The sequence below is a fragment of the Mauremys reevesii genome, linkage group 12 (assembly GCF_016161935.1).
Source record: "Mauremys reevesii isolate NIE-2019 linkage group 12, ASM1616193v1, whole genome shotgun sequence".
Taxonomy (NCBI): domain Eukaryota; kingdom Metazoa; phylum Chordata; order Testudines; family Geoemydidae; genus Mauremys; species Mauremys reevesii.
The window spans coordinates 10,071,309-10,086,343 of NC_052634.1; the positions used below are offsets into that span (position 1 = coordinate 10,071,309).

Sequence of the window (15,035 nt, forward strand, 5' to 3'; positions counted from 1 at the left end):
AAAACCATCTTCTCAGACAGGCTTGGGCTAGCTCCAAAGGACAGCAACTAGCTGCAGTGAGGCAGAGGGGTAATGCACCCACACTTGTCTTTCCTTTGCAGAAGATTCTCTCATTCTGCAGGCTCCTCTCTACAGCAGCCAGCCAGACATGAAAGCAGCTGCCAGGACCGCTCCTGACTTCTACGTGTTTTAAATGTATGAAAAACAAGCAAGTTAGAACCGACCATACCTGCACTGCTCAGACTCTCCTGAAACTTCCTCCTGGACTCTGAACAGAACTGGGCCCTCTGGAGACGGAGGAAAAGCACAGAAACGGTAGCACTGACCTCACCTTCAGTACAAGGTGCAAAGCCTGTGGGCTGCTTGGATTGGAAGGAGCGTGTGCAGGGCACCATGCACTCGAGAGGAGGCCCAGCTGGAGCTGGTTTCACAGTAAGGATGAGAAGCACCACAGGGAGTAACATACCTTGTGTCTGTGTGCAACAGTCGCAGCAGCTCTCTGGCTGTGGAGAGGACACCTGCCCTCTGAGATGGCACCTTTGCCCTTAATTTTGAACCTAGGTTATTCAGTATTTATTACACTGCACAAGACTGAGTTTTGGAGAGGGAGAAACGCAAGGCAGGTAATAGCTAACCAATAACTATCTGTTCTTTCCACCCCATCCCCCTTTTATCAGCTCCATGGCTTGGAGGGTGGTCTGACAGATTTGACATACCTCCATGTACTTGTAATGATTTGTTTACAGCACCTGTGACCATGTTCACTGTCCCTGCTAAACTAACTGGAGGTAGGTCCCAATCCTCTGGCTCAGGCCTATCTCTAGTGCTAACTTGACTGAGCCAAGTGTTAGGTGTTGGGCTCCCTGAAGTGCGCACCTACCTCAAGAAGCGTTTTTTTAACAATATGGGAGGGAACCACTCAGCATTTCACTGAATGCTGCTGTTGTTTCCAACTCCTACCCTAGGCTTAATTTCCAATGTTCACTGTAAAGAAGGAATCATACAGCACCAAACAAATCCACTTCCATCTATTACTCCCCACCTTCTTGAGTACATTTAGTGTTGATTTTAAATATGTCCATTTCATGGTACCCATAAAAAGCCACTAGAGCAGTGCCATATCTGCTATTACTGATGTGCCCACCTCTAGTAAGATGGCCCAGTGCTGTATAGCTTCCAACACCTAACTGCACAAAGGGTGGATTGAAAAGAAATAATCTGAACAAAACAGCACAAAATAACCTTAACCCAAACAACTTCAAATACCTGAAACCATGGTGGTGCAAAGCTTCTTCCTGCAGGAGAAAGTTATGTGGGTGGGGGTTTTGGGTTGTTTTTTTTTTTTTTTTTGACTGCTCTGTGTAAGGTAAAGAGACATCAAGAGTCAAGGGGAAGCACAGGCTTTTAGGTGATGCTTCTGTGTCTGAGACTTAGCCACACAAAAGGAAGTTAATCAGTTCCTATCCAGCCCCTTTTAAAATTTTTTTTCTAGATTGCTGCTTAGGTCTGGTCAGACTTCAAAAATCTAATCAATCTCCCCCCTTCTTTTGGAAAAGTCTGAAGCACAATTTTACATGTGAATTAAGGGAAATGTAAACCTGTAAAGAGACTCACTTATTTTTTTAACCCTTAACAGCATATAAAAATTAAAATACATATAGAGTATTAGCTTCAGTGGGCAGAAATCACTCACTGGACTAATGCCAAATCTATATTTCCTAATATTTAAAAAAAAACAATTGTTTGTGGAATTTTTTATTTTCCCTGCTGTATTTATCAAAACAATCACTGGGGAAAAAAGTTACCTCCTTTAGCTGATAAGGTTCTTTAGTTTCCATTCATGGAAGCCTTGCTACATAGCTTCTGTGAAAACCTCTCTTTGTATACAAACTGGATAGCAATGAGTTTATGCAACTGGTATCCACTTGCATTTTGGGAACAGCCATTGTTAGCTCATGTTAAACAGTGGTGCTCTGCATCAAAGCAGGTTTATTCCACTATTTTACAAGCCTCCCAAGTGCAGCGCTCAGTCTGTGTATCTTAAAGGGGGAACAAAGAGGTATTTTCAAAAGGCATACAAAGTTTTCATGATATTCAAGTTACGTTTTCAACTGATGTCCTAGCTGCATGTCTGTTTGTTTATTATAATAACCCTGCTGGATTGCAGCCTTCCATCCTCTGTAGGGAACAACAGCTGGTGAAATGCAAAGGACCATGTCCTAAAGACAACCCTGCAAATACAAATATGCTCCACTCTCCTCAGAAAGTCAGCTACACAAGCCAGGCCTTTCCAGCTGGTGTGGTGGTGATTGCCCGGAGAGCAGAGGTACAGATGCTGTGGCAAGAAAGGCACTGATTGGGACAGAGGATGGAGTGTATTACAGCTGCACTGTCTGTTCTCAGTTTTAATTAAACTGTATTTAATTTGTTAAATAAAATTAAATATGGTTTTTAATGGTTAAAATTTCCTTGAAATTGATTGTTACTGCCATTGCGAGGTGGTTATGGTAGTGAGGTCTAACTGCTCCCATAAGTACTGACCTGACTCCTCTAGGTCAGAGGGCATGTTGGTTGCAGGAGAGATGAGCAGCTCTTGGACACTGCCAATTCTACACTGACAGCCAGAGGGTATTTAAACCATCTTCCCTGTACCTTAAGTGGGGAAAAGAAGGTGAGCAGGTTTTCAGAGACACCAAGGGCTCTTTTCAATATTTGAAATATTGCATTGAAAATTTCTGCAATATTTGACCTGTCAAACAGGAACCCATCTGGAGATTGCCAGGGTGGCAAGTTATAACATAATCCCCACTGTGCTTCTTTCCCAGGATCCCTTATTCCTGTTTGTTTACATCAGTTTAAGAAGAAGCCCAGAGAAAAGTGTTAGGTTCCAGTAACAATGGGAGCTCTGATGTAACCATTCTGGGTCCTGTTCACACACAGGAGGAAATTTTCTCCTTTCAAGGCTAACCTTACCTTGCTCATACATCCTTCTCCCTGAGGTCAATGGGGAGCTATGAGTAGATGGGATCTGGGCCCTTTATGGTATGGAGTACAAGGCTAAGTAATACACTAATTAAAAAACTGTAAAACAGTGGGCTACTTATCCATTCCCCCTTCTGAACCTGCTCTTTGGAAGGTTCATAATTTGCCTGAACTGGAACCTTAGGTTGACACAACAGTCCTGCGGAGGCTGACAGAGGAGAAACACAGATAATGTTAGAAATTGTTTGGGTCTTTTTTCCACAAAAAGAGAACCTCAGAATATTAAAAATTAACTTTTAACATCCAATCAGAATTCCAAAAACTGAACAAACAAAGCCCCTTCTCTACACACAAAGGCTGTTTCAATTCATCACAGAAATTCTCTCGTCTTTTCATCAAACAAGAGATGTCCACATAGAATGCCTTAATCTCAGGCAGGGGCTGGGCTCATCTCAGATGGTTCCCTCCCACCCAGCACCCTATTTTACTCTTTATCCCTGGATTTCCCATTACATCACAGCCCCTGTTCCAAGCTGGTGGCCAGCTGTCATGTTGAATTGGGAGAGCTAGATGTCCTGGGAGAAACTGATGGACTCACCTCTCAGGGTGGCTCCAAGTCTATCCTTTACACTGGTCTAGTGGAAATTAACAAGCCAGGCTGTACTTGGACTGATGCATCCCCACACATACACCAAAGAATATCCAAGATGAACCCAACGGGAGGCAGTTCTCCTGCTCAGTCCAAATAGTGGGTCCTTCCTAGATAAGGCAGATCTACAGATTGTATGATCCGGCCTGCGGTGCGCTCTTCAAAAACGATAATCTAGAGAATAAAGAGATCGAGGGTGGGAGGAGGGAAATGCCCTTTAAAATGACAATCACTGCTCTTTCCATCAGGGAAATATTTTTGGGACTTGGAGATCAAGCCTGAGTTTTGGGGGAGGATGCACCCCTTGCAGGGAATGTTGTCAATATACCAAAAGGTAATAATTGGAGATATACCAATCTCCTAGAATTGGAAGGGACCTCGAAAGGTCATCGAGTCCAGCCCCCTGCCTTCACTAGCAGGACCAATTTTTGCCCCAGATCCTTAAGTGGCCCCCTCAAGGATTGAACTCACAACCCTGGGTTTAGCAGGCCAATGCTCAAACCACTGAGCTATGCCTCCCACCCTACTAGTCCCAGTATGTACCCAAATGCTTGATCCATACACTCAGACTCCATCACTTGACATCCTGGGCTGTATTAAGACTTGACAGCAAAACACCAATCCAAAGTCAGGTGGTCTTGCATTTTATTTAAGTTATGCTGCCCTTCAGATTCTATATACAATACTGATCCAAAGCCAGCGTTCAACACAATTGCCTTTTTTTTTTTTTTACACTGACAGCCAAGGAACAGTGCTGCTCTAACATGAATCTCAACTTCAGAAAGAGCTACCCCACCCGCCATGCTTTGTAGAGTCAGATTAAGGTCAGTTTTTAAGGCACTGAGCATTCCTAGCTGGCCTTAGACAGACATGAATCTGATAAGCATGTTTAATAGAGAGCCTCTCACCTCATTGTTCCCAGGTTGCAGCCAAGTTGCAGGGAGGTAGAGTGTTTCCTGGGGGCCGATTTTCCAGTAGCGTCCTAGGTTCGCTCCATTGACGAACACAACTCCTTTTTCCCAACCCTACAAAAAAAGGCAGCGGAGCAGGGTTACTGAAGCAATTGCTCTCATTAGCCAAAGCGCTCGCTCACTAAGAAAGACCCTAGTGTTCTTTCAGGCCACCTGGTGGTAACCATCACTCTTTTGCTCTTAAAGCAAGTTGTTCAGATAGATTTAAAACCCCACACATTCCACTCCAGTCCTGCCACTAATGTACCTTCTTACCTGAGGAGGTCTGTCCCCAAGACGGATCTGCCAAGGGCAGTGACCAAAAAACAAATGACTTGTTTTGTAGTAGTAGCTAGAAGCCCTCGCCAGTAATCGGAGCCCCATGGTGCCAGGTGTGGTACGCAGCCCCCATTACTACAGTAAGTCTCAATCTTTAGTGTATTTATTCTCAACAGCCCTGAGAGTTCGTTCCCCAGCTCTACAATCGTGACGAGGCACAGCAGAGAGTAAATGATTTGCCCACAGTACTATAGAAATGCTGTAACAGAGCAGGGAAATGAACCTGCTCTTTCCAAGTCCTAGGTTAGTGTAATAATCACTAGACCAGTCTTCCTCTCACAAAACAATTAGCCCTACCTCAAAGAGCTTACAATTTGAGTAGTTTTACAAATAAGTCAATCCTGCAGCCCTCAGCGGTGTCACATCTGAGGGCCTTCCAGTAGTGTGTGAAAGCACTGTGGCTAACATGTCTGGTTCAATATCTCATCCTCCCCAGGGGTTTTGTACTCCTGCGGGTGCTGCAGTGCCAACATGGCTAAGGGAGAGTAAGCTGGTGTATCAACAGGAGAATCATTGCTTGGTTCCATTGGCAGGGCAAGTTTTCCCCTCAGTTACCCCTGTGCAACCACATGAATGATAATGAGGTGCTGGGGGCCATCACCTAAGCGCAAAGGGAGTTGGGGCAATTCCCCTCCTCTCTGGCTCCTCTCAAGTCATTTCTGCTGGAGATGACTTAGCCCTGAGGCTCACAGTAATACTTCTAAAAGCAAATGTGAAACTGTTCTAGCTTTGCTCTCCTGAATGGGCCAGACTGCAACAAATAGCAGGTTTATTAAAAAACAAACCAACACTACTTCCCAAGGCAAAATATCCTATCCTCAGAGCCTCTTTGAGGCCTTCCCCTACCTTTTCACGCAACACCTGTTAGTCATCATGCTCTAACTATCCAGATACTTGGTCTTGTAAACTACACTGAGACCTGAAGAACAGAGATTGCACTGGGGGACTGAAATAAAATACAAGAGAAGGAAGTTCAAGATTTGAACGATACACACAGCAAGTCCTCTTCAGTGCTGTACATATAGTGCCACCCTCAGACCCCATGGCCGAAGGGTCCACAGCACTGTCCCCTTTTACAGATAGCACAGAGAAGGGAAATGACTTGCCCAACATCTCACAAGACTCAGGTACTCACAGCCACTAACCCTTTGCTGGCAGAAGAGGAATAGCAGCTAAAATTTATGTAAAGCTGGGCTCAATTACTAGCTCTGCCTGGATGCTGTTAGAGGGGCAGGCCAGAATCACCCGCGTTTGTCTCAGCAGGGCCTGTAATGGTGGAGGCTGTGTTTTAACTGAACATGCCAGCTGGCAGTTTTAGGAGCAGACTTCTATGCATGAAGAGTGCTATGTGGTGCCTGGGCCTGCTCTCAGGCCTGGTGGCACTGCTGGAGCTGTTACGTCAGAATCTCCTTCCAGCCATATGAAAAGAAACAGACGATAACTGAGCGACTCACCTCAAGTTTCAGGAAAGTGTCACGAGGCAGATACTGCACTTGCAGGTTTCCTCGGAAGAATGCAGGGCCCACGGCGTAATCCGGGATCGTGCTCCAAGCAGTAACCCCTCGCAAGCTGTGAGGGAAAGACAAACACAGTTAACAGAAGGAAAGCAGCTCCCTGACAGGCGCTATTCATGGGTCCAGGGCTGGCCTTGGGATCATTTCAAACAGGAGGCCACCATAGGGGACTGTTTGTTACAGTAAAGTAGCTATTCGCTTTGCTGCCTGAAATGTGCAGCAGTTGCTGCCCACTGGCACGGGTTTAGGGATGAATAATCAGCATGGGGCATTCAAGGCGGGCACCCTACTTACCTCTTTCCTTACTTCCAAGTTAATCCCCTGGTGAGAGAGATCTTGGCCTTCACCTTTCTCTGTCAGCAAGGTGAAGGTCTCCACTGTGAACGCAGTGAGATACACACATTCTGCTTTGCTAGAAGTGAAAATCCCTGCTTTAAACTCACCCATTTCTGATCTCACCAACCACACGGGCTGCCAACCTGTCGCCTGGTGCATTCCAGGTGCTAATCTTAAACCAGAGATATCTATCTTGGGTGATGCTGAACTGCCCACCACACTCCCAAGGTGGTGGTGTAGCAGCAAAGAACAGATGGGATACTGAAACCCCTGATTTGTATTCTGCTTAGGCAAGTAGTTAGGGACAGTGCATTCTTGGCGTATGTCTACACTGCCAAAAAAAAAGTGTTCTTAACTCAGGTTAAAATAGCAGTGAAGGCACGGCAACTCAGCTTTGAACCTCGAGAGCCTGGGGCTGAACTGGAGTGGCTAATGTGACTAGACAGCTGTGTTGGCATGTCTTCAGTTCTCTCTGAATCCATTAGCTAATGATGGTTAGCTAACTCAAGTGAAGAACACACACTATGCTGATGGGCTCATGGCTCCGGAAACTCTTCCTCCATTGGTCTGACAAAGGTAGCGCCGTTTTCAGGGTATGCTCTGACGCTTACATCTGCACTCTGAGTAAGTGGCATGAGAGGCTGTGAGTTTCTTCTGAGGCTTAGGAGTTTACATTGACTTTGATCCATTTCTGCTCTCTATGTTGTAGCATGTTTATAAAAGGACTATAAACATGCCCAGAGGCTAGTGATATGAAGCAAAACAGGAGGCCCTGTGATCTAATAGACACTTCCCTGGGAAAAGCTGCTCAGACTTCACCACTAAAAAAAAAAAAAAAAAAAGAAAATGCCTGAGGTGAGGTTGCACTCTCAAGGCTTGTCTATACCCAAACAACACTGGTTTTACTAGACTGCTATACTGAATGGCACCTGCCTCTAGTGCGGATGCAGTCAAAGGTGCTTTCTAGCAGTACAGCTTATTTCCCTTCCCGTACAAGTAGGGGAATAAGGTATAAAAAGCACCTTTTATACAGCTATAAACTCCACACCTGGGGTGGTACCAGTGTAACTACTGGTAAAGGAATCATACCCTTAATCAAACTAGTTTACCAGTAGAAAACCAGTGTACAGAGCAGACCTCACTTCAGCCTTCGCTCTGCTCCCTTGTGCACAGGCATCACAAGACTGGCTTTAATGTTGCCAGCACAATCTAGCCTAATGCTGAACACTTCACCAGCTGGCCTCAGGTACTGAGACAAAGTCTTCTATGGAAACACTGCCCCTCCACAGTTTACAGAGTCTGCTGGAGTCCTTCCTCAATCCCTTCCCTTTTTGGGCAAACCTTCCCATGTGTTTATCTAGACTTCTCTTGACAGAACTCCGGTTCAGCAATGCACTTCAGCATGCTAGATTAGCCACATAATCTTCTGCAGCCAATATTTGCCCCAGGTACATGTTACAAGCCTAGGGTTTATAACACAACAAAGCAAAAACCACCGCTCACCTACAGTACTGCACAATTTCCAAAGGCTCGTAACTCAGTGAAATCAAAACTTCCGGAACAAGGAAGGGCACTTCAGAGAGGGCTAGCTGCAGGCTACATTTCACCTTTTGGACCCCCATTATTTACATTACAGAGCTGTTTAAAAGTTCTCTCCAGCATTAAAGGTTTTTGTTTGTTTTTTAAGGTGTACACATACTCAAAACTGCTGAACCATTTCAGTTTCTCCTCCTTCAAACTTTACCTTACCTTGGTTATTTTGGGGGACACACAAATACTGGGAAAATTCTGCCAAATCAACAGTTTCAAAAAAACAAAAAAAAACTTATGAGCAACTGAAAACAGGGAGTGAGCACAGAGACAGCCATGCAACCTTAACTATAATGGTGGCTGCAATTCCTCTTAAATTAATGGCTGTAATATTTTATATCTATTCAGCACCCTTCAACTCAATTTCTAAAGTGCTTGACCAGTTTATTTAAAAAACCTGCATCACCTATCACCATAATGAAGTCCCCTTTGGGGAGAAACACAGCAAGTGTAACAATAATTTGCAGCACATAAGGTCCTTTCCTCTAGAGTTTGAACCAAAAATCATTTGCCTTGAAAGCACACTACAAACCTATTTGCTACAGCCTTCCTGCCATCACTACCACCAAGGAACTACTCACACACAGAAGGCAAGTCAAGGTTCCTAGACCTTAGAAGAGGTGGCATGAAAATTCCACCATGACATTCTGTGGAGAATGCTATGGAAACCTAGGCCATTCTATTTAGCATTTAGATGTTATAGTGATTGGTGCTCTAGAAATACCTTTAAAAAGCCCCCAGGACGTACTGTAGGGTACAATGTTATGATGGCCAAATGTAATTACTTAGGGGGAACTTTGGTCAGGTCACTCTGGTGAATGCTCTGCTCTTTGAGAAATATTGCAGGATCTTTATTGACTTCAAGTAGATTGGGCCTCAATTTTAAAGACTCAGCCCCAACAGCTCCTCCATAGGCCCAGTGCCCCCTTAAACTAGGCTGGAACATTGGGTTAGGTGTTAGTGAATGCCACCTACCAAATCAAACACATCACTTCTATTAGCAATGGGTTTTTGGTGGATGTCTCCCATCCAAGTATTAAAGTCCAATCCTGTTTAGCTCATGGGATCAGATATCACTATCTGAGCCAGTATAGATGCATCAAGTCTATTTTGGAATACACAATGGAAGGGCACCCTTGATCACATAACGGGGTATTAGCAGGTTATTGTGTAAGCTCAAAGTCTGCATCATTTCTTGCCTTCTGGTACCACAGGTGTAGTTGGGGGTAGTGATGAAGCAGAAAGAAAGTGAGGTGCTTAGAAGTTCCACAAGAGACTCAAAACCTTATCAAAACATGTTCTCTCCAATGCTGATCACCAGCATCCCTGGATTCAAGCGAATTATTGACCTAGTACAATATGAATTCCACTGTATTGCTGAGCTAAGCCTGGCACAATCCCATTTTCAATACCGTGTACTTTGGCTTCCTACTCAGAGATTTCTACCTTATGATGTTTCATGGCTAATGGCCAGTTGCTAATAACTGATCATACTGCTGGCTAATCTTGCTTTTATGCCTGCATGGCAGCTCACTAGCTTTCATACCTTTGATTGTGAATATCCTTCTCTAATGACCCTACAGCACAAAGCTGACACAGCTCACCCTGCCAAAGAGGATCCTTGCAAAACCTTCACTTAGAATATTTAACACTACCTGTTAGCACTGTCCTTAGAGGATGACTGTAATAAGTTGACTAGAGAGAATATACACATGGCTAACATCTACTGGACAGAATAAGAACACGATTGTGTGTGTCACAGGCCCTGCAGTGCCCAGAACAAACAGAGATTCTCTCTCCTTTGGCTCAAGCGGCAGAAGTACTGAAGTTCTACACTTTCGACACTATTAAGTTCCAGGTGACCACAGCAGGCAGCAGAATGACAGCTGTGAAGTCCTCGGTCCTCACAAATGTGTTACATTATTTAGTGATACTAGCACTGCAACAATAAACCCCCTTGAGATTTTTGGCAGGAGTCTATAAAGTGACCTATGCTCTGTTGCTCAAACGACAGCAGCCTGGCTAGTTAACCCACCGAGATTATTTTGCTTTAGCATTTAATACTGAAGAACACAATTTAAAAACATGAAATAGGGGGAAGCCATCTGGACTGTTAGGAGCTTCCTGAAATTACTTTCCCTCTTTATCCAGGGAGGGAGTGTCCTTCGCTAAGGTGTTACCTAATCCCAAATTTCTGATCCAGACAAAGCCCCAAACTTTTACAAAAGTCAAGAGGGTTTGGATTGGCCACATCTCTACAGGCCCGATCCAACACCTGTTAAAGTCAGTGGGAGTCTTTCCATCCCCTTCAATGGGGGGTTGTATTGGCTCCTAAATAAAAGGTGCAAAAATAAGTGTTGCAACCTTCTGTACAATTTTAGTTGGAGTTGTCAGGAAGAGATTTGTCAGCATGAAGATTCACCAGGTGCTGCCTTTCCGGGACATGTAACTGCTAACTAGGTTTTGCACCTATGCCAAACTGTCTGTGCAAACAAAGGAGATATATATGCCCTCCTCATCTGCACAAGCAATTTAGATATATGTACATATATCTCCCAAACCTTTCCATGAAGCCAGGTTTCATCTCCAGACTGTAAATCTTGAAGTTCCTCAAGGGGGTTTTATTCAGGAAGACGTCACCAATTAAGCCTGCAAGAGCAATAGAGGTAATAAAGAGCTGAAAAGCAACTCAGCTGATGGATCTTCCTATTTCAATAGAAGGAACAGCAGGATGCAGAAAGTAGTCATGCTCTGCAATGGCATTAAAGCCCATATGGTCCCATTGCTCATCCAGATTGAGCAGGGAATGTTGCCACACTTTGCCCTCTCCTCTCTATCCTTTGCTTTAACTCACTAAGCTGAGAAACCCTCTCCTGGCAGAATGTACTGTTGGCAAACATAGCAGATTGATTTTTTGTTTGGCTGCCCATACATGGACTTTTTTTTTTTAAAGCAGCAGACAGTTACTTCCCCAATACTCAGAGGAAAATGTGACATCCTGGTATCGCTAATCCCTTGTACTGATCCACTGCTTTTTTCCCCCAAGGATCTCAAAGCACCCCACAAATAAATTTAGCCTAACCAGCCTCCTGTGAGGCATTTGCGGATGGAGAAAACTGGGACACAAGAGTAAAGGTCACACAGGAAGTCTGGGAGAGAGCTGGAAACAGAACCCATCTCTCCTGGCTCCCAATCCAGACCACTAACTACAAGACGATGATTGAGATTGTCAAAGCAGTTCAGGGGCATAGGCACACCTCTTCCATTAAAGCTAATGAAATATGTCTCTGAATTCACTAGGCTGCTCTCAACATTTCAGCCTATGTTTCCCCCCTATAAAACAGAACCGAGGAGTCTTGACTCCCTGTCCCCGGCTCTACTGGCATAAACATTTTACTGCTTTCCACTGAGCTTGAGATAGCCCACAATCCCAGGATCCTGTGTACACGGAGATTCTCTTGCTCTCCAAATCTCAGAGCAGAAACAAGGATCTGGAAGGAATTCCTTCCCCCGCCATGTATGGCATTACACAATTGCATATGGACAGCATAGAGTGAGAGGAGGGGCACCCCATCTTCATATGAACCATTGGGTATTGGCACCCACTACAGGGAGGGTGGGACTTGTGAAGGTCTTTAAGATATGTCCATCCCCCATGAAGTGGGCTATTTTCATCAACTATCACATGTCAGCTACCACCACCCTGGACATGTTTGAACTTATGGTTAAGAGGTGAACTATATTCTTTTATCAGACTCCCACATTGTCTGCCCCCTACTGCCGGACTGCAAAGCTACATAGCATTAGCCAGGCACAGTGAAATTCTTGCATGCCTTTATACTGCTCAATCCAACACACAGGATTTTAATATTTGATCTGGAGTGTCCGTTTCTGGAGGGCAGGAGCCATTTTTAAAACTGTCCTCGGTGTTTGAAGTCCTTACTAAACACAGACTCAAAAAGAGGCCTTTATCTGAGTTCTCAGCCCCATGCACCAGCTTGGAAGGAAAGAGACAACTTAACCTACCTTTCCGCTGCTCATTCAGCATAAGTCCATAATTCACACGCCCGCAGTTCTCTACCAAAAGCCTGAGCTGCCTGAAGCCCTGTAAAGAATGGATCAGCCTCTGCTGAATCAGTGCACAGCCAAGTGCCAGGTCAGCCATGTTGGGCAAAGAAAGAAATCAGTGGGATCACTCCAGAGGGGGAGTTTGCACCAGTAGCTTTGGCACCTGTTTACAGGACTATAAATTACAGGAATATGCCACAGCTGCAAGTAACTGCATCACTGAGCTCAACCTTCTCATGAAACTGTAATATTTTACTGTTACATTTTAAATGCTTGAAGTGGTATGTAGTGCTAGAAACAACATATGTCCAACACCACACAGGGCTTCTATCACACAGCTCTACCCACGAGTCACATTCCTGACCTCCAATATTCCCTCCCACTCACCCAATTCTAGTCTTTAGAGCCATGCACAGCTCTGCCAGTGCACATTTAGTTACTCATACAGCCACTTTGAGCCAAGTGTGAGCTCAGAACACACGTGAGACCATCCAACTCATTTCATTTGTGACCTAAGAGAAGTAAAAAGACTGAAGCATGTTTTGTGCCTATGAGCGAACAGCCTACATGTCCTCAGTCAGCACAGGCAGGGTCCCTATAGCCCACTGTTCCATCTCACGGGTGTCTGCAGTGTGTGGGTGTGGCAGGAAGGGGGTTAAACTTAGTGCATCAACTGCTACTCTGGAGTGAACCTGCTGACTGGAGTTTTGTCTAGATATTTCCCTCTCAAAAGGATACCTTGGCATTTTGAACCACCCTCTGCTCCAACTGTGGAGTCATTTCTGGTTTGAGTACAACAACTGCTCTGTGTCTCATGCTGCTGCATCACTGGTTTGCATGAAGCTGGCAGCAGACACACTTCTGGGCTCTGCATTTTCCGGGGCAGTTTGAGCTGCAATTCTACTACCCACATACCTCTCGTGAGTGGCCTCACATTACTTACCTGTCCTTCAGGAATTGACAGCTCCACGGTGTTGTAATCAAGGAATCCAACAAACACAGTGTTAACAAACACCTGCAGGAGAGGGCACAGGAGAATAGCAAAATTCTAAACCGTTTCAGAATACAGTTAGACAAGAGATTAGGGCCATAACGGGGGAGGAAGCACTGTCTAATGGGAGTCAAGACTCCTGGGGTTTATTCCCAGCTCTGCCATTGACTCATTCTACAATGTTGGGCAAAACAAGGCATTTCTAAAAATGCACCGTGATTTCCTACCATTACGTTCTGCGGATAGATTTGAGCTGGTATTACTGGAGTTTAAATAGACTTGGACCTTGAGCCTGGGATTTAGGGAGGATGTAGGCTGGGGCTTGGTTATGAATAGCACAAGGGAATCATAGTTCTGCTCAGGAAAAGCCTGCCACCTTGGTTCGTAGCTGGCCTATTTCACGTCAACTACCACAGCCAAGCTATTTCCCTTCTGGAGAGTCAGAACAACAACTGCTCTGTACTCTTTACCTGTGCTCGGTCCCGGACGTGGTCCCTGGAATGCAGCTGTCCTCCGCCGGATATGACCGTCTCGTAGAGCGTATACCCATAGGCCTGCCCGTTGCCATCATTCACTGGCAGGTTCTCCATGTTAACCGGGAACTCCGACTTAACGGGCTGCGAAGGAAGAACAACTAGAGGGATCCTTTCTAAGGGGACAGGCTACACATGGGTAGCATCATTCAGCCAAGTGGCTGCTATGTCCCATAAACCAACATTTACTCAAATCCTATGCAAAAGCTGCCTCTTAAAGGGCTCCTGGGGTGCAAAGAACTGCAGCTAAGTGATGAGTTTCAATCCCGCTGACACCATCCCTGCTAGCTGGATGTCTAAGCCTTCATCAGATACAGATGCTCAATTATGGCTATTTCATAGCTTTCTTAACAACCTGCTCCATTGCCTATAGTTCTGAAAGCTTCTTCCGTGCTGCATCTTAAACCCATTACTTCTTGTTCGGTCCTGGTTGAATAATTAGAGTAATTGACCCCTGCTTTCTTCATGTAGGAGGTAGGTTTGGTGTAATGGCTAGGGCCAGGGACTAGGAATCAGGACTCCTGCATGCTATTCTTGTCTCTCTTGCTGTGTGACCTCGTGCTAATCTATTAATCCATCCTGTGAATAGGAAAGCATCATTATCCCATTTTACACTCTGGGAGACTAAGGCCCAGAGGGATGGTTGCGTAAACCTCTGAAGTTCACAGAGGGAAGGAACTCCAATGAGTGTGGAGTATTAGTAAATGGAGTGGGTGAAGCCTCATATTTGCAATACCAAGCATCTCTGAAACCAAATCCCAGCAGCCCCACATCTTCCTTCTTGGTAAATAAATGGGAGTTCCATACAGCGTATTAGGCTGAGGTCTTTCCGATAAGATCTTAAAACACAGGTCCTCTCTCTGTGACATTAAAGATCATGTAGTAATTTAGAGACAAATGGCTCTAGTATCCTTGGGCAAAACGTGCCCTCTTCTCCCCATTCTTGTGCAGCATGTGGTATATACATAGGTTGACTTCCTCCACCCCAGAGGTGGCTGCCTTTCACTGTGGCTACGTACACAAAGTTTGTGAAGCACCTGAGGTCCTTCAGAATAGGATTATATTATTTCATAGTGCAATGTG

The 15,035-nt window shown here is 45.0% G+C and overlaps 2 protein-coding genes across 3 annotated transcripts in view; one reads left to right on the top strand and one right to left on the bottom strand.

Annotated features, from left to right (window-relative positions):
• B3GAT1 (beta-1,3-glucuronyltransferase 1) overlaps positions 1-2,599 on the top strand; it is an 84,981-nt gene extending 82,382 nt beyond the window's left edge. The window contains exon 5 of the mRNA XM_039496674.1: positions 102-2,599. The gene's annotated coding sequence lies outside the window, so the exon portion shown is untranslated. The remainder of the gene's footprint in view (positions 1-101) is intronic.
• Positions 2,600-3,608: 1,009 nt separating this feature from the next.
• The window catches only part of LOC120375759 (beta-galactosidase-1-like protein 2), a 45,821-nt gene continuing 34,394 nt past the window's right edge, over positions 3,609-15,035 (bottom strand). For both annotated transcript variants that reach the window (XM_039496671.1, XM_039496672.1), the window contains exons 13-19: positions 13,890-14,036; positions 13,372-13,443; positions 12,387-12,465; positions 10,922-11,009; positions 6,375-6,489; positions 4,540-4,656; positions 3,609-3,805 (exon numbers count right to left, since the gene is read on the bottom strand). In XM_039496671.1, the coding sequence (XP_039352605.1) occupies positions 3,719-3,805; positions 4,540-4,656; positions 6,375-6,489; positions 10,922-11,009; positions 12,387-12,465; positions 13,372-13,443; positions 13,890-14,036 (705 nt within the window). In that variant the 3' untranslated portion in view covers positions 3,609-3,718. The remainder of the gene's footprint in view (positions 3,806-4,539; positions 4,657-6,374; positions 6,490-10,921; positions 11,010-12,386; positions 12,466-13,371; positions 13,444-13,889; positions 14,037-15,035) is intronic.